A 25152-nucleotide genomic window follows, 5' to 3' on the forward strand; every position below is an offset into this window, starting at 1 on the left:
ACTGCTGCTCATTGAATGCTTTTTTTCAACATTCTCTGTAAACTCTAGAGACTATAGTGCGTGAAAATCCCAGGAAATCAGCAGTTTCTGAGATGCTGGAACCATCACGTTTGGCACGAACAATCATTCCAGAGTCAAAGTTCTTTAGATCACGCATCTTCCCCATTCTAATGTTGGTTGAATAACAACTGAATCTCTTGACCATGTCTGCATGCTTTATACATTTAGTTGCAGCCACACGTTTGGCTATTTGTGTTAACTTTTACACGGCGGTCATCATCAACTGATGCTACCTACAACATTCCCACTGTTCAAGAGTTAAAGAGCAGGTGTACTTAATAAAGTGGCCACTAAGTGTATTTAAAGTAGACTATATCAAATGAAAATACTGCACGTTTTGGTATAATTGAATAAATATATGTTTTTCATGGTGCTTTTATGACAACAACAACAACAAAAAAAATAATAAAAGAATTGAATCAAACACAGCCCTGAAAAAAAAAGCTTTTATTGAATTTGTTAAAGAATATTGATGACCAGATCAGATCGAAAGATGAAATAGGCACTATTACGTCACCACACGTTCATCACAATATCTACATATTTACAACACATGGTTTCAACACATATACATATCAAAATCCACATAAGCTAACATATTTTATTCATTGCTATCCCATAAAGCTTATCTCTGATCAGGAACATTTTACAAAGGATACAAGCAGACAAACAGACTCCATATACGTCACTGCGGGGTGGGTATGTCTTTCAAAGTTTGCAACTCAGAATACTTTAGAAAACAAAAAAATATTCACTAATAATTGTTTTTTTAATATTTTGGACACAAGTAGCTATTATTCAAAAACTCAACAATTTTTATGATATATTATTCTTACGGCTTGAGCTAGTCACTGTATGTACTATATTCGTGGATCATAGAAATAACACAACTATTTCGAAGGACCTAGGACGTACGTCATCGCTGACCAGCTGTCATATCTATAACAAATTTTCGTAAACTGTTTGAAAGTGTACGAGTTCTTCCACAACCCATTTATATCATCAGGTTTCTAATAAACTAGCTGATAATACTATCTTAGTGTTACTGTTTCAATGCCCAAAATATCTCTAATGTTGTTGTCCAGCCGTACCACATCGATGTTTGTGCTTCCATCATTATGCGCATCTGCTAAGAGACTGTCCAGTCGCGTGCCTGTCAGAAGTTGACTGCAGGTGGCACTCGTTTCTATTTCGTGTTTGGGTACAGAAAATATTTCGATGTAGCTGTGAACGAACGTAAACTTCTCCCTGCTTAGTCCAATCTGGTTTAACACATCTGTCAGACGGAGGCAGTTACATATCCTGCATAAAATAGAAAAAATAAAATCTGCCTGTAGCATAACATTTTTTGCACGGCGTTTCAAGATAACAGCACAATAAACATCTGTGAACTCTTGCATATATATTGATTTGCAACGTTTTTATGAATCTGACTTCACTTCTTCTCATCAATTTGTATTTATCAGTTGCGGACAAAAGATTTATTATCCTCCCACAGAGTTGCTGTTTTTTAAAGGTATTTGTGACAAAAATTTACAGGGTAAAGCAGAATAATAACACAAGTGAAGTAATTTTCAATCCGTGTTTCTTTCATCCGAAAAAGGAGATTCACTGACACGAAAACTATTGACACGCACGTTGTTAGAAAAAACATATTGAAAGATGATTTACTGATAGAGAAGGTCATTTTTTATTCCCTCAGATAAAGCAAAATGCAGCCAGAAGTGAATTGTACTGTAGAGATTTCATTCGCGTTGAATGAGGGACCGTGCTAATTATACTAGTAAAGGGCGCCAGTAAGGATGCGGTCCTTGTCTGTAGCCAGATACCCGGATGCTTATTTTATTCATGTTCATTGTCTCGTCATGTTAACGTGCTTTCTGTTTGATTAATAAATGTAATAACTTAAAAATATCTTAAATGGTATGTGCCTGGATGTTCTAAGAGAGGTGGTTTATTCGTGGCCTTCAAATCTGGAATTCTTGCAAAGTGGCTTCATGAGTTCAGACAGGAACAGCACAAACCGAAGAAAGGAGTTATTTGTCATGATGCATTTCGTGCTTGGCACCTGTGTATCTGGAACTATGGTAGGCCTAGCTTTAATAAAATTTTTAATAATTTTGCTTTCCACTTAGAAATATGTATAAAATTATTCCTATCTTATAGCCTTTTTATGTTAAGTCTTAAAAATTTCATTTTCAAAATACACTCCCCCACTATGTCCCATTTAAATAAGCTTCGTCTACAAAATTATTTTTATAGGCCTATGACTAGGCTTATGTAATGCATGATTATTGATACAGATTAATATTTCAGTAACAGTTACCTGTATGTTAAAATCCATTGTAGGCCCTTAAAGTGATTGTTAGTAACTTATATCGTAAAAGTAATATATATTATTTTGTTGTGTAAACCAAAAAACAAAACAAAAAAAACACAACCTCTAAAACCAGATGCTGTTCCAAGCGTGTTCAGTCCAAGACAATCACACCACAGTTCATAAGAACAGAATGAGCGCTGAAAATGATAAAACTCCCAACAAGGAAGTAGGTGCCACATTCGCGGAAACTATCCTAGGCCTATAAAATGTCCATGATAGCGAACATTAGAATGTGAAAAAAGTTAATTATTATTATTTTTATTCAATAGCTACAATTATATCGCTTTATTCAGCAACTCAGAACAAGGTTCTTACAAATATACTGAAACTATGCCTATTTTCATGTAACAAAACAATAGTTTGACACTGTATTATAGCTTATATTATTTTGTTTACCTGTCGATCAAATCAGCTTTTCAGCCAGTAGTTTTAGCTCTACTCAATTTAAGTTTTATCTGAATCATGCTGAGTTTCAACTTTTCACATTTCTCACTACAATTAGTGGAGCTGGTAAAATAAATATCAGGAAAACAACTTAAATTCATGTACGGCTAAAACAGGCTTACTGACTGACCCAAATGCTGAATTGCAAGGCATGCTGGCCCAGTGCTGGGACCATATCAGTCAGTACTGGTGCCACTTAGCAGTTTCGCACACGATCTCTCTTATACCTTCATCAGAGTTCCAAAGAAACGTCTTTCTACAAACAGAATGATAATAACGTTGAAACCTATTTTTGAAAAAAAAAAAAATTAAAATACGCAAATACGATCGGGTGAATCAAACGTGTTAGTAATTACTATTTTTTTTATTACCAAATTTGTTTAAGGACTGAATTTACAGTGGAATAGCTTCCAGCTCGTCACCATAAAAGTAACAGCACTAAACCGTTAATCAGACTAAGGATTTCAGCGATCCAAGTTCGTGGAGTTGCATTACCATTATCCCACTGAGGAATGATTTCATTTAGAGGAAAGCCACGTTGGGCTATAGCAGTGTCCTTTGTGGGGAATGAAACTGCGATTTTAGCGTTGGATGTCCGTAGACTTACTGCTGTCCCACATTGGTGAGCTGTTATTCGGCTATACAAAAAAGTTGAAGCTGAATCTGATTAGCTTTAAAATTATCCGTTGAATTAAGAAACTTAATCAAATTATTCTTATATTTCCTATAGTTATTTCATTTCAAAAAATTTACCTGAACCTGTCTACTAATGGTCAAAAGTATCATCGCGAAATGTACACTTGAGCGCAATGCCATATAAATGTGATATTCGGTTTAGAAATAATACAGTTCAGTTGGTTTGCAGCATTAAGATAAACCTGGTTGCTGGGATCAGCTGCAGCGATAGCACTTTTGGCGTACTTACGCCTTGCTGGTGTTGCCAGGCAACTGTAGGCGGAAAGTCGGGAGGTGAGGGGTGTCGCTCACCTCGAACAAAAAGTCGTCCTTTTCCTCGGTTTCGTTCTCAGAGTCCAGGGGAAGTCCTTCCCAGATGTCATAGCCTGTCTCCTTGGTATCTGAAATGTAAACAATTATTTTTGAGTAGATGTTGTTTTTTAAGAGATTAATTTAAGATCGAGTTTTGTAGTGTAAGTTAAAACAAATCATGTAAAAATTCACGTTTTTTTAAAATGCTTGCATCTACACTAACTAAAACATAGGGGATATGTTATATGTCTGTCATACTTCTGTAACGTATACACACCCACTTAGTGTAAACTTTTATACATTATATTAGAGTGCACTAAACACGAGTAATTTGCATAGGCAGTCTTACCTACTGGGCAGTTGTCCCGGGTAACACACATAGAAGGGCCCCAATGCTATGCCTTTTAATCTGTTTTTGAGTTTTTAATAATTATGGGGTCACATTTATTAAATTCTTCCCGGAGCTCCAGAACGAAAAAGACCGCTCCTGGTGGGTTGTTTAAGAAAATTTTGAGAACTTTGAAGCAGTATCAACACATGTGGTTAATTATAAGTATAGCAGTTAACTGAACAATAAAAATTCTCTTTTTGTCTTTTCTTACTGTAACAGTTACGTATGTTGAGACACCACAATTTTATGTTGACCTATGTTTGTTACATATATAACTGTTATCGTGGCTAACTGTAATTTACAACAAACTTTTCGATAATTTCCAAATACAATTTAAGTTGAACTAAACAGACTGAACTGCAACTTATGCGCGCGTGAATTGAACGGCCAGGTCAGAAATTTATCTCAAGAGGTTCAGCGGCATCTCGTCTCAAACATCGGACCTCGGTATGTTACCTAACGCAAACCATTAATCTATGATTAACACAGTTTCCAAATAATGCGAACCCACATTTCTAGATTAAAGGAGTATTGGCCAGAATAAACTGCGTTCACCGATTTTAGTATATTCATTTGAAACGAAGTACGCCAGTAGTAAATTTGGACTCGTTACATTTAGCACAAAAACAACAAAGAACATGAGGGAATTCTCAATAGTCACGGGACTTGAAAATCCTTTAGGCAGGATTATAGTGATCTACGAGATTTTTGTTCCCTTTTGTACGAGTTATATCTTTGTGCGCCAACAATACAAAGCGGGTGCGCATATACTCGATTCAATTTTAACACTCAACAGGACCACTACTAGTCTACCTTCAAATTGAAAATTCTTTAAGAAAGGACCAGAATAAATTTATCTATGAGACCTTGGGCGTGATCAAATGCATCAATGGAAAGGGTCGTACCTCTCAAGTCCAAAACTGCTATTAGATATCAAATCGATCAAGAGATAACGGAGTTGAAAAAAAAAAAGAGAGAGAGAGAGAGAAAAAACACAAAAATAAACTCGAACCTGTTTTATGAGTCGCTCATCCGCGACTAAAAATAAATACAAAATGTATCTAGTTGAAACAGCTTACCTAGGCAAGACGAAGATCCTTGAAACTTCCACGGTAAAACCAAACCACTCTCGGTTTCTCCAGTTGCATCGGCCAAGAAACCTGGACAGTTATAACGTGTTTTAATAATATTATTTTATATATCAAACATTAATAACATTGATAGTGAGAGGATCAAATAATTATTACACACTTCGAAATGACTCAAATTTTGTCATTAGTAGTGTATAACTACATCTCTATGTGCTAATAATTTTCTATAAAGGTGTGTTTGTATGTGTGTTTCCTAATAGCAAAGCCACATCAGAATTTCTGCTGAGTCCACCGAGGGAAATCGAACTTCTGATTTTAGCGTTGTAAATCTGTAGACTTACTGCAGTACTAGCGGGAGACATTCTTTAAAGGGAAATGTCCATTTAAAACAAAGAACGTTTCAAACCAAACCGCTAAAGAAAATTATGTAAAAAAAGTTTGAAAAAAGCACAAGATAAACACACACGGTCTTTCATCAAATCGTTAAACAAATATCACTGAGTTAACTTATTTTTTACATGTGACGCGAGTAGTAGTAGTAGTTAGTACACGACTGTGTTTACAGATTCAACCCGTACATTGACACTCACCTCGTAAGAACTTGGCCATGATGGACGACCTCGCCAGTTTTAGAGACGTGAGACCAGAATACGTGGCTATAGTGGGATCAGCGCCGTGGGACAACAACAAACGCACTATCTCAACGTGGTCGTTCTCCACAGCGTCATGGAGAGGTCTGGAAAATATGAGACCAAGAGTAATACCAAATACACTATTCATTTCATGGTTGGGTTTTGGTTTTTGAATCTCGCGCAAAGTTACACGAAAAGGGCTATCTGCGCTAGCCATCCCTAATTTAGCAGTGTAACACTAGAGGGAAGGCAACTAGTTATCACCACGCATCGCCAACTCTTGGGCTACTCTTTTTACCAACGAATAGTGCGATTAACCGTAACATTATAACGCCCCCACGGCTGAAGTGGCGAGCATGTTTGGTGTGACGGGGATTCGAACCCGCGACCGTCAGATTACGAGTCGAGTGCCTGAACCACTTGGCCATCTGGTTAGGAACTCAATACATAAATAAGTTTGACGATTCCACTGAACAAACACCAAGTTAATACTACTAGAAAAGCGATTACGAGTCGAGTGCCTTAATCACCTGGCCATTGCTCATTTCATATCCCATTTCGAAGGCCTACTTAGCTTTTGTTGCAAATTACAAGGAAATAAAGACTGAGGTTATCAGACAGTTTGAAAACTAGAAATGTTGTTTCATAAATATCCAGATCAATGTTTTCAGCACCAATGTCTAGCCGATATTGTATGATAAAAAGCAAGTTCATTGAAGCAGTATAAAAGATTATTAACGAAACAAACAGTGCAACAAAACTAAATGGTTTAACGGCAATATAACGTTGACGAGTTAACTTAAAATGTGGATAATAATCACATAATATGCTTATAATATTTAGCAATTTAAATATCAATGTAACTTGACTGTTTTTTTTTTGTTTGTTTTTTAGAATTACTTGATAAGGGCAGAAACGACCAAGTTGTGAATCAGGGCATATTCAGCCCTAACTATATGCTTCTTTACTGTAAGTACTGTTACAAAGTCACTTTCGTAAAAATTGTGGTTAAGGTTTTGTGGCTGCAAATGGGACTCCACAGCTATTGTTTCCTTTCAGTCTTACGATTATAATGGTGTTCTGTGGTGATATATACAACATACCTGATTCCTCCCGCTGCGCTCGCACTGACATCAGCTCCATACTGCACAAGTGCACTTGCTATCTCGAGGTTTCCGCGCGAGCAGGATTCGTGTAGAGGAGTGTAGCCGGCATTATCCCGTGCGTTGACATCACAGTAATTAGTTCCTAGACAGTATAAAACCACTTCCTGTAAGAAAAGATTGAAGTCTGCAAATGTAAAACCTGCCAAATGGAGTGGCCTTACTGAACTGTTTATACGATTAAACGATTTCACACATAAAAAAGTGACAATGTATCCATCCGCTGAATTAATCTTTTAAAGCTTGGGTACACATTTAAACAAACTATTTGATGAAAATCAAACCTAACTATTTACATGTAATATAAATTAACATGTTAAATGCCAGTGTTACACATCTGAAATAAATACAATTTGTAACATATAAGGCTAAAAATAACAGAACCCTTAATACATGGGATAGAAAAAAATAGGGTCTGTAATATACAGAATAGGAACAACAGGACTTGTAATACACAGAATAGAAACAACTAACTCAATAATACACAGGATAGAAACAACTGAACCTGTAAGAAACAACAGTGCCTGTTAATACAAAAGATAGAAATAACAAGACTTATAAGAGATACCCGAAGAACAGGATATCTAACATCTACATTAACGAGAATAAACGCTGTATCATACACACCAAGAAGTGCAAAACATGCTAAAAATACAAAACATTAGCAGTTTTGTACGTGAGTTAATTCACCATTATTTTAAGCTTCTAGAACAGTCTGCATTATTAAGCGGACAGAGCACTGAAACAGCAGCATATCCTAGGCATATGGCTAACTCCATTAGTTCCAATATGAAGGTAATAATTTAAGATGGGAGAAAAATCGTTTTGCAAGAGTGTCAAGACAGGAACACTTACCGCGTAGCCTAATCTAGCCGCTCGATGAAGAATGGTCTCTCCCAAAGCTTTGTTTACCATAATACGTTTCATCTCCGGAGGAGCTCCATTGGAAAAGTCAAACGACACCTGGTGGTGCAACAAGAAAAAGAAACATAGTTAAACACTTGTATAGTAACTATGAGAAGAGAACGTTCTCTGGGTGTTGGCACATACAAACTCTACGCTCGTCTGTCATGTAGACTTTGAAATTAGTTTCGAAAACTGAAACGACAGTACAATTTAATTACAGCGGTTGAAATGTAGTTAGTAAATATGGACTGAAAAACCGTAATTCTCTTGATAAGTATAATAATAGCTTTATTCTGTATATAAAACAAGCACTTTAGTTTGACTGATTTCTTTACTTCTAGTTAACATTTTAAAACAGCGGCATAGTGTAAAAGCGTTACAGTTCTTAAAAATTCCTAAATCCTTATTTTAAATTTTTGTTTTATTAACATAACTTATATTCGAACTGCGTAATTTTCGAGTTCTTTAAATCGTAATCGACGCGAATAAGTGCTTCTACCCAAAGGCAAGAACCTCGGTGTTACAAAAACAAACTGCTTTAGCACCGAAACATCCGTACACGTTATTTTAGCTGATTAAACTTAGTAGAAATTAAGTAACTTTGGTTTAAGCGTTTTGTTTTCCCCCGATTGTTACGTGTTTTTCTAGATCGAGTCCTGTGATGGCACCGTGTTTATTAAACATGCGGTTATTTTCCGTCAGTGTTAAATTTCGAAACAGATTGGTATTTAAGCCACCAAGTGTTATACATTCAATTCATAAGAAAATGAACTAAACATTTTTGTTGAAGCATATACACACGCACTTCAACTGGCCCACCCTTTGCTGGCCTCTCAGTTTAATAAGATCGTTCAGTTTACTGTTAGATCTAAATTATAAATACAGCAGATCTAATTGATATGATCCGCAAACATCACCCACGTAACCTACAAGTGACAAGATGTGACGTGATCGCTCACGTCACTATAGGTGTTTACAGTCTTCAAGACTCCTTTTTTTTTCTTTGTTCCTTCAAGATAGACCGATATTTTGATACTTAAGTATTCATGTAGCACACAAAGAACAAGGTAATATTGTATATTGCCTTTTAATCTTTACAGGTAGGTATTACAGATGTGTATATATGTATACACACACACACACGTGTATATACTCTATCGTGGCAACCAATTTACGGATAGATAAGCAATGCATCAAGACTAGTAAGAATTTACATAAACCAGACAGTACTGGATTAGACAGAATCCAGATTCGGTCAGTCACGGTTAATTATCACCCTAAACGATTAGATGTGGCGTCTAGTTGTGTTTTATGTTTCTCAGTTATCATTGAATGTGGTTGTCAAACAATTGTTTAAAAGACTCACTTTTTCTCCGATCTGCTCGAAAGTGTCCTCTAACGGTGCTAAATGCGCTTTCTCCTTCAGAAAATCTTTCTTCAAAAGTTTTTCTATACTTTGTGATTTTGATTTCTTTTTACGATGTGGCTTAGCAATCATATCTAAACCCGATTTTAGTTTTCGTCGTCTTACTGTATGACAACTGTATAATAGCCGTCGTTGCCTCCATATTAGGCTTAACTGAGAAACAACTTGATTATCTGAACACGGGGATTTGCTGGCCGTTGCGTTTTTTATCAACTCTTCATTTTCACTTTCTGGGTCAGATTTCCTTTGTTGTTCATAAAGTTTGGCCAGTAATCGCTTTCTTAGTTTCTTCTTAGCTTTGGCACAGACTCGCTTCGCTTCTTTCCGGAACCCTTCTTCAAATTCTGCAGTTTTAAATTTCTTTGTCAGGGACTTGTCTGTAGAACCTAAAGTAATCAACGAAAAACTGTATTCAATAAATAATTAACTATTCTGTGTTCTACAACATTTTTTTACACTTATATATAAACTAACAAAACAAAGATTTATAGAAAGAAAAAGTAATCACGATAGACTTCATCAAATTCTCTAATATCATTCTTTGTTTACTTTATCGCACATCAACACAGCTCACAGTTGGGAATGAAACCCCAAATTTAGGCGTTGTAAACCCAAAAACTTATAACTCTCTCACAGGAGGCCCGGCATGGCCAGGTGGTTCGATTCGTAATCTGAGGGTTGCGGTTTCGAATCTCCATCGCGCCAAACATGCTCGCTCTTTCAGCCGTGGGTGCGTTATAACATGACGGTCAATCCCACTATTCGTTGGTAAAAGAGTAGCCCAAGAGTTGGCGGTGGGTGGTGATGACCTTCCCTCTAGTCTTACACTGCCAAATTAGGGACGGCTAGCGCAGATAGCCCTCTTGTAGCTTTGCGCGAAATTAAAAAACAACACAACAAACAAATTCTCACAGGGGTAGATCCAGATGTACTTCTGCAGGGTTTCCGAAAGTGTTCTGTTTCAAGAATAAATAAAACCACCAAAATTACGAGTAACAAATATTTTTGTGTAATGCTGTGTTGTAAACTGTATAATCCATAACTATCTTCGTGATTTACGGTATGCGCGCGTTTTACTGATGCACCACAATGCAAACTGCAATGTTATATGACGCCATTTCAGAGACTACTGACTGATTGACTGACAAAATAACACAGGTGCAAGTGTTTACAAGTGACCCCTCCTGGCGGCCTTCGGCTTCATTTTGGGGAAATGAAGGATTAGACTTTACGTAGCAAGAGTGATATGTTTTTTGTTTCTCAAAACTGTAAAAGTGTATTTTATAATTGGAAATAAGAAAAACAATGAAAATTGTAAATAAACTTAATTTCTCTTCCAGTTGTTTAAAGGTTGAAATTCCAAATTTAAACCTTTGCTCGTATATACAACAAAGTAAGATTCTCTATTGGATTCGGTTGTAGCTACTATTTTCCACACACTCGTCCCCCAGTGGCTCAGCGGTAAGTCTCCTGACTTACAACGCTAAAATCCGGGTTTCGATACCCGTGGTGGGCAGAGCACAGATAGCCCATTGTGTAGCTTTGAGCTTAATTCAAAACAACAACAACAACAACAACAATCCGCACACTCAGGTGCTACAACGATGCTGCTGGAGATTTATACCTGAATGGTTTTGGTGTTTTGTTTTGACATGTCCTGTTTTCTTCAAGTCCTCAAAACGGTTATCTGGTTCACTCCCACGATTGGTTTTTGAAGTATCTTCCTCTGCATGTGAGAAATAAAATAAAGAATGGCTTAACGGACAATTATTTCTCACAAAACATTAAGTATATTTATTTATTTCAAGTTAATACTTATAATAAAAATAACATTCTACAAATAAGAAGATATCCAAACTTTTGAAACAATGTGGAATAATTTAGTTAAAGTACTAAAATACATACAGTCAAAGAATTTGATCAGAGAAAGAAAGGGTAAGAGGTTGTTTTTTTTTTCCCGCGAACAACAACATAATGTTCTATCACCGTGCGGTTTACAAATTGATTTTTTTTTGTGGGTGCTGACAACCAGTAAGCAAAAGCCTTTCATAAGTCACAAACTTTTCAAACAAGTGACGTAGGTTCTCTGAACTGTGTATCAGCTAATTTACTCTAGCATGCAAACTCATTAACTTTTTTTTTTTTTTGATAATTTCTGATTAACTTAAACTACCTACAGAGATCAGAGTTGGAAACTAACCTAGGGAATGATGTATCTAATTTGATACGGTATTTAGCTGGTAGTATGCAAACTTTAAACTCTCCTGTGAACAAAATATGAGAACATACTTACATAAACATTAATTACACTTTTCTTGTTTATTTTAAGTGATTTCTGTTTTTGTTTAATTTTGAGAAGACGTTGGATCAAAACCAATCAGATTAATGAAGATTGTATTTTTGAAAAACATAGCTGTTTTGTTACTTAATTTTATCTCAATGCCTCCTGGAAATGAAGTGATAATTTAAACTTAGGTGCCGGATTGCAGTTATACCTTATAATAGAAACGTTAGCCATGGTTTAAATATATCGAAGACTGACGAGTTTCGTATCAATGGTAATACAATCAAACCAACTATGTTCACTCAACTGGGCAGAGTTAATGATGGACTATTTATTCTGTGTATAATGCAGAATACTAAACGATACTAAAAACAAAAACTAGCTGATGAAATTACTGGTACGATGAGGTCGTTTGTAGTTTAACATTAGAAAGCTGTCAAAAATACGATACCATATAATAAACAGAAATCTAAACTAAACCTTAATATTTGCTGAAGGAGACGTGTATTTTGTGTACAACACCCAACTTGTATATTCGTGAGTAAAACGAATTCTAAAAGAAACTCATCTTACCCTGGGAAGTACTAGGAGTTGTTCCATCAGCGGAGCTAGAAGACGTGATCTGGCAATGGAAAAAAAAATAAGGAAACTTATAATGATAAGCACTGAAACTAAAACTTATAATGATAAGCACTGAAACTAAAACACTGAAACTAAAACGAGACAATTTTGACAAAACATTGGTCAATTAATTTACAAGTTCACAAATAAATTATTTCTCAATTATTACTTCGAATGTGTGGAAATGGTTATGGAATTTAGTGGCACGTGAGTGACAATGACCAAATCAAAATAATGGAGTAACACTGGTGTGAGTCTACATAAAAGACCGAACCTTTGGCCCAATCTGGGGTACTGCTACAGTTGTTGCAAGTTATCAAATGTCATAATTCTGATGTTTTCGGACAGGTCTAAACATTCTTACACCACATTCATAGTAGTAGCTTCTTATTTGTTTTAGATTAATAAATAAAAATACAAAACCAAAATATGGTAAAGTTATGGTCGTTCCTTCCTTTCTTGTTAAAGAAAAAACACACAGTAAAGGAGAACCAGCACATAAAATATCCAATTGTTACATATTAACTGAGAATTGTTGACAACTGTAGCACATTATAATAACATTGTGTTCACTTTTATAATTCCCCCGTTGGTACAGCGGTACTACGGATTTATAACATTAAAATCAGAGGTTCGATTCTCCTCGGTGGACTCAACAAATAGCCCGATGTGGCTTTGCTATAAGAAAACTCTAACTTATTTTTATAGTGAAGCGTTCTTAAGGCTTAAGACTGATGACTAAATAGCCTGAGGAAACGCGTTAAAGCTAAAATGAGGAATAGTGTAAATGGTCTAGAACACTGCGTTTGTGTTGTTGTTTTCCTTGATAAATGAGATCCGAAAATCACTTCTAGATAAACCATACTTTTAAAATAATATGCCATATTAAAATGCATTACATCTGTTACAAAGTAAAAGATACAAGCATTTTATGAGGTTTGAAAGTACATTGCGATCTTTTGTTTTTCCGTTCTTTTTTAGTATCGCAATCAAAATGCTCAAGAGGACTCACCCAGTGTTCAGATTTTAATAAAATAAATAGGAGACAAAATAAAAATTTAGCGGAAAGTATGGATCGTTGGTTATTTGTAGAATTGCTATAAGAAGTGTCCAATACAAAATAAATGCTGGAATAAAATGATTTTCAATCCTTACTTAGTAGGGAGTAGATGAAAAAGGTGATGCTTTATAAATCTTTGAATTGTTATACTTGTTTTGTTTTGAATTTCGCGTAAAGCTGCTGGAGGGCTATCTGCGCTATCCGTTCCTAATTTAGCAGTGTAAGACTAGAGGGAAGGCAGCTAGTCATCACCACCCACCGCCAACTCTTGGGCTACTCTTTTACCAACGAATAGTGGGATTCCCCAAACATTATAACGCCCCCACGGCTGGGAGAGCGACCATATTTGGTGCGACCGGGATTTGAATCCGCGACCCTCGTATTACGGAGTGGAACGCCTTAACACGCTTGGCCATGCCGGGCGAATTGTTATACAAGAAATGTTGACGAGATTTTAAAGTATTACTAAATATGCGGGTCATATATCGTAACCAATAATTTGGATGGCCAGTTTTTCGTTCAGGAATTCGATAAGGTGGTTTTTCGACGCGTGAATAGTTTGAAATTCTTGTCAATCTCCATTATTGAATACTACTGTACTTAAAGAAATATCTGTCTTAGAAAGTACTTTCTAAATAAACAACATATAATAAAAAACTGTCCATTTTGTACGAGTACATTTGACATTTTTAAATCGGAAAAATTGGTTGCAGTTTACCTAATAGGGATCTTGAACAGACCAACTTTCTAGACACATTGTATATGTGCATTTAAGTTATTAAAGTAAAAGCTGAAATAAACATACAGATATATATGGACATTAAAAACAGCGGCTCCACATCTGTTTTAGAAGAAACAAATTAACAACAGGTGGCACAACTATTTTTCCTTTACTTGTTGTTATATCACAACATGATGTAAACAACAGTCGGAATGCCACACACACCAGGGGCATATGCATGATTTGAATTGAAACAGAGAACGACTTTAGCGTTTGGAAGTGGGTGGAAAAGTTGATGGGCGATCTAGTGAGAAGGGTTGTGTATTAGTGATATCTGACAATAGGGGCTAAACATTTACTATAGCTTTTCTCCAGACATTTTAAAAATTACAAAACATGTGACATACATTATTATGTAACAAAATCACTTCGCTCTTATTAGCTAACCCTTTTAAAATAAGTTGGCTATTTTTTCACATTTAAAATTATGTGTTTTTTAAATCAGTGTTTTTGAAACAAATTACATTTCAAATTTCATATACATTCCTCAGTGTTAGAAAATGTTTTTTTTTTAAATGGAGTTCTTTTGTAGAACAAATACTACATTTATAAGAACTAACAATGAAAATACTGAAAGATATTGGCCAGTACAATGTTATTTGACGTTAGACAATTAATATATTATCTGTGCTGTGCCTACCACAGGTATCGAAACCCGATTTTTAGTGTTATAACACTTCACAGCTACATCTCAGCCACTGGGGTTGTTTGGACAAAATATAAAAGTATTATTTGATACTAGTTTAATACATTTTCTGATGTACAATATGAAATGTGGATAATTGAGTGAAACTATACATACAGAGAAAGACAGGCTTTAATTAGTTTTTACGAGGCTCGAATTTCATTTCAGAAAGACGAAGAAATCAGCTTGTTATGTACGATTTATCAGGCAAGCGATCAAAAATCAGTTACATACTCGTAAATCGTCTTCGATTATTTATTGGTAAAATGACAGTCCTTCTTCTTGATATGTCATAAATATATATATATAAATATACAGTGTCAAACGGTATGATATCCACTATAAATATAGTCCAAAAGGGAAAATACTTAACTCGTGACAGGTTTTCAAAAAATATATGCTTTATATTTGAATAAATAACTAAACCAATTAGTTGACACTGGCTATATTTCATGAGGGAGGGGAAGAGACATTTCCGTTATTATTAAAGTATTTTTTTGTATAGCTTCAATTATCACCAACATTTTTGTTTTTTTATAAGAGGCTTAGGGTTTCATTCCATGCTGTACTCCATTTTAATTCAAGGCTTCTTACTTTTAACAGTTTACTGGTAATGACAATTTGATGTCAAGGTTTGCGACTGCCAATACGCTTTCCAAATGTTAAAATTTCAGCAACAATTAAATTAATTAAGCTGGTAAAATAGTTTACCTTCATAACGACAATTCCAGATGGTAAATTGGTAGCTTGATATATTTAAACGATGTTTCTTTTCGCAGCCGCAATCAAATATTACGTTTGATACATAAGTTTATTTCAGTTTGATGCATGTGACGTATATTGTTGGATGTGTGTTACGCAAGCCCCGCCTATTCTCTAAATATGTAGAAGATTCTTGAGAGTGAGAACCAACAATATTTGTTTTACGAAATTGCTAGGGTGTTTTCGAACGCTGTTGAACATTCGAGAATCTCGCCTTAAATATATATATAAATAAACGTGCCGAGATGCAGATTATTATTGGTCAGCCACAGTCAGTATACTGTAAGCCTCAGAAGCTATAATTGTGATAAACGCTTAATAATCGGAAAACTACAAATATTTGACTAGGAACGTTTGTAGATTTCGAATATTATAAACCGTTCAACTTCTTTGAACTAACTTCGGACGTTAGTATTTCTACGAAGACATTAAATATCTTCGTCGGTACAAAGTTAGCTTATAAGCGGTCTGAAGTCAGACAAGAAAAGACAGCTAGCTCGTTTAAGTGAGGTGCAACAGTAGCAATTCAGAATTAATTTGCTCGTCGTGGATCTGGTTCGTTGGTAAAATATTCAGTTCTAGACCGGATATAAGACTCAGTATTGTCTGTAAGTTTGTAAAACCGATGTATATAAATCATTATTTATTGTAATAACCATTGTTATAAATTTTATTGTTTTATGTTTGTATATTAAAATATATTTGTGTTAAAAAAGGAAATTGTGTGTATCAACACTGTTGACAAACATCATAAAATTAATACATATTTACATTTAATTAACTTCTAAATTCAAATTCATATTTTCAGTTATTGGAAATCGTAATACGTAACATAAATGACAATAAATCGGAGACTCGTCCGAGGTAAATTATAACGCTACACGTTGTATATTTTTATTCCCATATCTTTTATCTCAAACAGCTGAGGCAAACAGATCCTAAAAAGGTTTTCTCTGTAGAAAATGAAATCGAAGTCTATGCATAAAACGACGTATATAATGTATTATTTGAATTATCCTTCAAAATGCCCTATGCGAGAGAAAATAAAGGTACATTGTGTGCAAACCACAAGATTAGCCTTCAGGCTCATTATAACAAATTAGTACAAGTGTCTAAAACAATGTCGAGTCCAGTGCGTGTCTAGACTACCGAAGTGTGTGTAACCTAGAAAAACTACTCAACCCCTCCCTCTAGAGAAATATATACATAGTCTATCTAATTAGTGTTCCGAGCCCTGTTTGGTCACTGAACTTTATCACGTTTTGACTTGATGTCCATAACAAACTCACGAATTGTAATAGTGCAACATTATTTTCCAGTATTACTGGTTTAAAGACATTTATAAACAACCTTATGGAATTCAACACTAAATGTAGACATAATTTCTTTTTCGGCTGTTAATCAGTTACCACATGTAGGAACCAGGTGTAGTCTTTTTTCGCATAATTTAGATAAATGTGCGAAAGTTCAATAATTTTAAGTAATTTTTATTATCAAATACGCTGCGCAATATACGGTAGAATGTGGAACACTATCTTAACCAAGGCGTTCACGTGCTCGTTTGACAACAAGTTTTTCAAATGGTTATAATTAGCCTCGTGTAATTAAGAAAATTATTAATTACTTTGAAATATTACGTTGCACAGTTATTAGATACTGCAGCTGATACTTTTAAACACAGATAGTTTATCGTGGGTTAAAATGCAGCAATCATTGGTGTCAAATTTTAATCGTGAATTTCATAATGGACGATGTGGTTTGGAACTCAGTTTTATAGTCCAATACAAATGGTAATAAAATGCAATAAAAGAATGCATCTCCAATAATCTCATATCTTGCCTAACCTTCGCGAACATCGCGTTTTTTGTCCTACCCAGTCGATACTAATAGCTGTTCGACGCGAACTAAAACGATTCCTGTGAGGGTACAAGAGTTACAGATTAGGGAACCAGCTCGTGGAAAGAGCGAGCTCACGTCCCTAACACAACACACGTGCAAACTGCGTGCCATCGATTTCCGATGATCAATCTAAATTTCACCTTCACCATCATGGAAAGAAGTATAAGGAAAGACAAGTTCAAATGAGGTGGACACCACCCACACCATAAGTACTCTACTAGGTTTAACATTGGTAAATGAGCACAAAACAAATCAGTCTGTATGAAGCGTTATCAAATATCTCGAAAAGTATAACGAAAGAAACACACTAGGTTAAGACCGACTTAACGGGTCCTAACCATTAAGTTCACATTGGCAACTCAGAGTAAGAGTTATTCAGTATAAACAATGAAGCCCTTGAAAGATAAATTGACTAAACACTGTTATTTAACTGTAAAACACTTACTTGAAGTGTCATTTCTTCGTTTCCGAGTTTTGGTGGGTCTGAAAAGCTGAATTTTTTCTTTTTTTTCAGGGAGATGTATCCATCAGAATTAACCAGACACTCTACCATGAATCTTTTGCGACTTGCTTTTAGTCCACCGCTATCTGTTGGTGAATTAATATCCTCAGAATCGTCGAAAGTGTATTCTGATTTTTCTTGGGTGAATGAATAAGGATCAAAAGAGAGTGCTGTCTTCGAGGGTTGACAATGAAATCTTCCATGGTCTTCTTTGGCAGAAGAAAAACACGAACCTTTTTCTGGATGTTTCATATCATGCTTCTTGACCTGTTGGTGAAGACATGTATCAGTATGCTCTTTGGAAGATGAAGTTGTCCGTAAACATCCGGGTTCTTTGGCATGTTCAGAATTCAAGGCTGGGGGTTTAATGTCTCGAGTCAAACTGTTGATACCATATGAAAGCGATGTTGTAACACTTTGGTCAAAGTGATGGTTGTTCGAAAGATTTATCGCTGGCTTACAGTCACCCACATCTGTTCTTTCCTCCTTCGTGAAGGGACTTTCAAATGGCTGATGACAAATAGGTGCGATGGCAGACGTTTGTGTAGTTGCGACAGCAGAAGTTATACTTGTTGTTATGTGTGGGTTCCAAAGAGGAGGGTTTATAGAGGATGTTACATTAGTTTTAGTGGGGCTGATGGTGACTCCAGCTGCTGTAAGAGGTGGTGGAGCAGAAACGTTTGTTTCATGTAACTGCGAGTTCTCGGAGCAAGTTTTAGTTTTAGTGGCTGCATCAAGTCGTGGCATCTTTACATTGTTTTCAGAGTGATCTATATTTTTACTGCCGAGTTTATTGTCATGAGCACTGAGGTGTTTTTGGCAGTCTTTCTGATTGTGGTCTTTTCTTTTAGCATTATGTTCTGATGGTTTCGAACTTGATTTAGAAAGATGTTGTTTTGCGCATTTGATTGTGGGTCCATCTTCAATAACAATTACTTCATTACAATTAGATTCATTTTTCAGCTTTTCCATGTTGTGACCAGAATTCTGGAGAGGGCGTTGCTTAACGACGCTATCTCGACGCTCGGTGGGAGTTGAATAGCCTGGAAAATCCTTAGCAGCACGTGGACTTCCTTTTAAACCTAATCCTGTACTATCTTTTCTTTTGAGGGCTGGAGAGACAGCTGGAGCCAAGACGTTATTGATAGGAACTGCTGCCAAACCAGAACTCCAAGAAAACATTGAACCCAAAGGTTCTTCCCTTCTTGTTGGTTCCCCAAGATTGGGGTAATATGGGTTCATATTCAAGCGCACATCACTAGCGGCAGTGTGCTGACCAAGGTAAGGGAATGAAGGGGCAAAATATCCACAGGCGCCATTACACAGTTTTCCACTGGGAGTTTCTTTTCCTAAGCATCCTATAGGGCCACGGCCGCAAACAACCGTCTGTGGCGACGAGCAGCATGAACAGGATTTGGGAGGCTGACTTAAGCTACCGAGTGAAGGGGAACAGCACGCGCCTACACATTTGTTTTGCTGCACGTGATGCTCCCTTAGTCGCTGGAGGTGCTCGGCATAACTTGTTGCTTCAAGTGGGGTTCCGTTCAGTACGCTTTTCTCGGCGCCCGGGCGGAGCGCCACAAAAGCTCCTTTCTCTTCAGTTCGTTCAGGATATAACGAGAAACTTGGAAGTCCCATAGAACCTGGAATGGTATGTCCAAACAGGCCTCTCGGTACAAGAGGTGGATTTCTGTCAGACATGGTACTACTGGAGGGTCGAAGAGGTAAAGGTATTGAAGCTGGTTCAATGAACGGTGAGAGGTGCTGTGTGGGAGGGCGAGCCATTGTACAAATGGATCCATGTGGATCTAAACACTGGTCTCTTTGCTGAAAGAAACTACCCATCATGTGATGCGGTCCAAAAGATTGCCCTGAGGACGAAACTGGGGTTCGGTCTACACAAAATGGCGACGATATATTGGAACCCATCAATCCACGTACATCAGAATCTACTCTGTAACCTAAACGGAAAAGAGCTGGATCTAACAGATATTCTGAGGAGCCACCTACAGCCGTCAAAGGTCTGTGTAATCCTTCTGAAAGCCCTTGGGAGGAAGTCAACCCAGCAAACTTCCGCTGCTCGAGAAAGAACATTTGTTCAGCTTTTAGAAAACAATCCGAGGTTTGACTTATAGATTTGTTGGAGAGGTCCAGTGGAATCTCGTCCAAGACGTAAAAGTGGCACTTCAAAGTGTCTTCCACTGTTGGCTGAATTTTCTTCAAACGGCTGGACAGAAGAATACAAACCAGGATAGTGCATACTTTACTGGTCCTTCAATCTAGAGAAAAAAATATATATGTAATTTTTTTTCAGTCGTAATCCCAAAACGTTTCTGTAGTGTCCTAAAAATATATGTACACACACGTAATTGTAATTTTTGTCGACCAGTTTAACTAGCATATTTTCCCTTCAATATAAATGTACGCGTTAAAATACATTAACGTAAACTTGGAAACCTAAAAACCGAAACTGAGCTACGTATTTAAAGTAAAAAGGAACAAAGAACGAACATCTTCATTTAAATTATTTTAACAGTTATCACAGAGAAATGGATAATTTTGATAAACACAGCTCAAAACACAGTGCTATGTAATATTTCCTTTCCCTGTTTAGAACACTCGAAATAAGCATGGTGTATTAAAATAAGTTAGGATCAACCTCAGAAAAATATTTGACTGTAACATTTTATACTGACTTAGATCATAGTATGTAGTTAGATTTGCATACAAGTGTTATCACTGAAATAGTCTTCAATTAAGGGCAACGTAATTTACACCGGAAAAAAATAAACAAAAACCTTTCATACAAAAATGAACTGAAAGATCACGCTACATATAAATATTACTAAACGATGAATTGATTTCGACAAAAACTTCTGAAACACTGGTTTATAAACCGAAAACAATAACACGTCAAATGGCTGTTAATGGTTTAGTGACGTGAAACAATATAAAACGTGTTCATTTTGTATCCATGACCAGCATATTAGTTTGAAAAATATCTCAACTCGATATAACGTGATCAGTTCCGTGAAATGTGGTTAACAAGTAGTAATAAATTTGTGTTGTTTTTATATTTCAAGTCGAAAACTAACAGATTATAACCGGGCATATCTGAAACAATTCTTTACGAATTAACCCACTTTACGATAAGGTAAGTAATTAAAATGTTGAAAACGAAATACTGTCTCTTAAAATACATTTCCATATTCATGGTACTGTACACACGATAGTGGCAGCTCATGGCACGCTTGTCGCGAGTTGCACTCGAGGTAGCTTTGCTATGTTAGTAAATCTTGCATGTTGTAGCACGTGTTATTAAAAGACATGTTATATTATAAATTATTATACTTGATTTGAAATCCCTTTTAACTGCTTGATTAGCCCTTCTCCACCCCTATAGACTGTAGTTTGGTGTGTTTTTTGGTCATTTACACTTTACTCAAAACTTGAAATGAGCACATTCACTCAGAAGGTTAGGTTGGTCACCCCTAATATACGCCGTTTATAAAAGCATTTGGGTCTTCTGGCGCTGAGTTTCACAAAGTCACTATGTGAATGCTTTTAGAAGAAAAAAAAAGATTTATGTAAAGTCGGAAAAACGTTTAAACCAATCATCACCACTAAGAAGCTACGTTATAAATTATGACAGCAATTTAACTGAGGTCGTCAGTGAGCTCGTTTCTTTACTCTAGGTATTTTGCAGTTATGACAACCCATCTTTCCTCTACTCGAGCGTATAATTTATGTTTACATACCTAATAATCCCAATCATGTGACTCACAACTTATGAAAAGATTATACAGAAGTAAACAGGGGTGTTAGGGTGTAAGTGAAAAAAAGAGAGAGGAAAAGATGGATCTTATTATCAGGAGGAAGCTAACAACGTATCCGGTCGTCTGCCAGTTCTCACGACAGATCCTCTCGGATGTACTTCTCTGAATACAGGGGGTTTGGTACTAAGGCAGCGAAACTAATGAGGAGTTGGGGATTTGCTTACTCGCATGACCCGTCAGATAGTCATCGATACGCTTCGTTCATCATACTGTATGGCAATATATATATATACATTGTTTTCACCAAGTCAACCCCCCTTTCCCTGGATGTAGCTTTCACTGCAATGTTCACACATTACTGACAGCCACGCGTTTTTTTCTTTTTTATAGATAATAAGTTTTCTTTAACTGACTATCACAATCCTCTATGGAATGGAAGAAATATACTTAATATCGACGTACTCATCTTTTAAAACATAAGTATCTGTTGAATATCTCGGAAAGTGAATATTTTTACTTCTAAAATAACTTGTTGCATATAAGTACTTGTATAAATAAGTGGCATATTAAGTATATGAAGTAGTTTAGATGCTCAAGAATGTGGTGTTGTATTCGGTTATTATAACTGAATAGCAATGGTGATATAGCTTAAACATATAAATTGAGTATGTTATATTAAAACGATTTTGGAGGTTCACCACATCGTTATAAATCATGTAACCATGTCTGGTCATATTCTGTTTGACAGCGCAGTGAAAACTACCGTCGTAAGGTTATCATGTCCAAAGCACACCGCTCTTTCCTACTTGCTTTCCATATTGTCTAAGAGGACGGCTGTTTCAGAAGTCCAGTTGTACAAAAATTCACAGGTGCTGTGTCCTGTGACTTTAAAAGTTCTGTTTTCCTATGAATATCCATTTCATTCTCCACTTGCTTCAGATACGCAAAAGATAAACAGACATATCATGGAAGAAACTCGTGTACAAACGACTTGTCACTTTTCCAGATAGTTCGTGATTATTTTGCATAAAACTTTGCAATTAACATTTGAGAACACATCGCTTACTAAACAACACAATTTCCTTTGTACGGCTCAAATACGACATGTTACAAATATCTTTCTGGATCCTCAAGTTGATCTATATTATTTTCTATTCTCATTAAGTAAAAGAGATACATCTTGAAAATTGTAAATATCTAATATGAACAGTTCATTATGATATAAATGTATGATAAATTTTCTATGGCATTAAACTATCTACGAAATGTAATGCCAATATGTATATTTAAAAATGGCTGGACTGGGTAGAGAAGGCACTAATAGAGGACCCTTTCTTTCTTTGTGAACCTGACGATGACCAAAGAAAATCGAAACGTTGTTCGCTCCTCTATTAGTGCTTTCTCTACCCATACCAACCGTTTTTAAATGTATACTTTTCTCTACAAGTGGGTTTTCTCGTCATCACGGATTAATGCCAATATGTAGTTCAATACATTCCGTTTCAACATGATGTTACATTGGCTGTAGTTGTCACGTACTTCTAAATTCAATATCGCTTTTCTATAACCCATCTCTAATACTGTGAGGTGCTTTGGGCTGAATGCTGATGGGCAGTTAACAAATCATAATATATCATACTAGTACAATACTGAAAAATTAAAAGCGATGTGACCCCCTCCATTGGCACAATGGTATGTCCATGGACTTATACTGTTAGAAACCGAATTTCGATACTTGAGGTGGGAAAAGCACAGATAGCTCTTTGTATAGCTTTGAGCCTGATATCCTTATAAAGCAAAAGCAACTTATTACTCTGATAAGATGAAATCACTGTTACACCAATTCATTTTAGGCTAAAGTTCTTTTTCACTTACTATCGTAGTGGTAAGTTTCATGCCGACTTCAGATGAAAAAACAAACAAACAAACAAACCCAGACTTAAACAGATAAATATTCTTACTTTATTAAAAGCTGATTTGCCGACTGAACACCTGATACATTCAAAAGTCTCTTGGATTCATACAGTATCCTGTAATGTTTTGTTCAACTTTCGTATACGTGGTTAATAAAATATGAAACAAGTAATTCAAGATTCTGCTCGCTCAAAATCTGTTTCAGTTTTAGCAAACTTTTCAATATATAAATGCTATACTCCTTCGTAAGTAACGTGATCATTCAATAGAAAGATAAACATCCATGATCGGAGGTTTAGTAATCCAATCTTTGGATTTTGATGATACATGTTACGCTTTTGTGATCTCCTTAAAGCAAACATCGATTGTTTTACTGGATATTTATTTTAAAAGAAAAGACTTCAAGAAAATTTGAATCTCTTTTTCACTCGAATCTACATTTCCACGGTTGCAAATTGAATAAAAGATTGGCTTGGTAACACCTAACTGGTTCACTGAAGGACGTGTTTAACATGAATAGGCCCAGCATGGCCAGGTACTTGAGGCACTCGACTCGTAATCTGAGGGTCGCAGGTTCGAATCCCTGTCACTCCAAACATGCTCGCCCTTTCAGCCGTAGGGGCGTTATAATGTGATGGTCAATCCCATTATTCGTTGGTAAAAGAGTAGCCCAGAAGTTGGCGGTGAGTGGTGATAACTGCCTTCCCTTTAGTCTTACAGTGCTAAATTATGAACGGCTAGCGCAGATAGCCTTCAAGTAGCTTTGCGCGAAATTCAAAACAAACGAAACCAATCAACATGAATAACTACCAATATTATTGCGTGGTCCTATGCACGAGGTAGTCCGTTTTGTGCTAACGAGATAGTGCCACTATGTTACCGAAAAGATACCTTTATCTTAAAGTCTTTGGTTTCATGAACGAATCAATGGCCGTCCCAAGAATCCTGTAGTAGCCGCCTGATACAGTGACATGTCAATGTGCAGGGAACCAGACCCGAGGTTTTTCTCTGACGAAGCCCTTTTCACGGCTTGGCGAACACTCGTTTTCTCACTAATTGCATCACTATATTTTCGGCGAAACACTCTACACGGCAATCCCAGAACCCTGAGGCAGTGCGTCGCAAATAAGGCGTCCCCGAGCAGCAAATAAAGCCACATAGATTTATCGTAATACTAAAACTAGCACATAAATGAATATTGGAAGAAAAGCGACTGCCTGTGAAAAAGGCCTTGCCTTCCTACACTCCATCCCACAACCCCGTTCGTCTTTGTAAAACGCGCTGGTTTTTCAGATATGGTATTAACAGAACGACTGATTGATTTTTCCCGCGACAATCCTACTAGAGAATGGAAAACGGCGGGAAAGAAAAAAAACAGGAAAGAAATC

General features: G+C 36.3%; 1 protein-coding gene across 9 annotated transcripts in view; it reads right to left on the reverse strand.

The window, feature by feature from the left end:
- Positions 1–492: 492 nt before the first annotated feature.
- LOC143232576 (uncharacterized) overlaps positions 493–25152 on the reverse strand; it is a 29339-nt gene continuing 4679 nt past the window's right edge. For 2 of the 9 annotated variants that reach the window (XM_076468176.1, XM_076468177.1), the window contains 10 exons: positions 18018–20353; positions 12338–12386; positions 11105–11206; positions 9421–9866; positions 8004–8111; positions 7089–7255; positions 5944–6089; positions 5342–5422; positions 3810–3960; positions 493–1362 (listed from right to left, as the gene is read on the reverse strand). In XM_076468176.1, the coding sequence (XP_076324291.1) occupies positions 1092–1362; positions 3810–3960; positions 5342–5422; positions 5944–6089; positions 7089–7255; positions 8004–8111; positions 9421–9866; positions 11105–11206; positions 12338–12386; positions 18018–20168 (3672 nt within the window). In that variant the 5' untranslated portion in view covers positions 20169–20353 and the 3' untranslated portion in view covers positions 493–1091. Of the gene's footprint in view, positions 1363–3014; positions 3141–3809; positions 3961–5341; positions 5423–5943; positions 6090–7088; positions 7256–8003; positions 8112–9420; positions 9867–11104; positions 11207–12337; positions 12387–18017; positions 20354–25152 lie in introns of those variants that run through there. The other 7 variants (XR_013017604.1, XR_013017605.1, XR_013017608.1 and 4 more) reach the window with 7 other exon arrangements.

The sequence above is a fragment of the Tachypleus tridentatus genome, chromosome 11, assembly GCF_004210375.1.
Source record: "Tachypleus tridentatus isolate NWPU-2018 chromosome 11, ASM421037v1, whole genome shotgun sequence".
Lineage (NCBI taxonomy): Eukaryota > Metazoa > Arthropoda > Merostomata > Xiphosura > Limulidae > Tachypleus > Tachypleus tridentatus.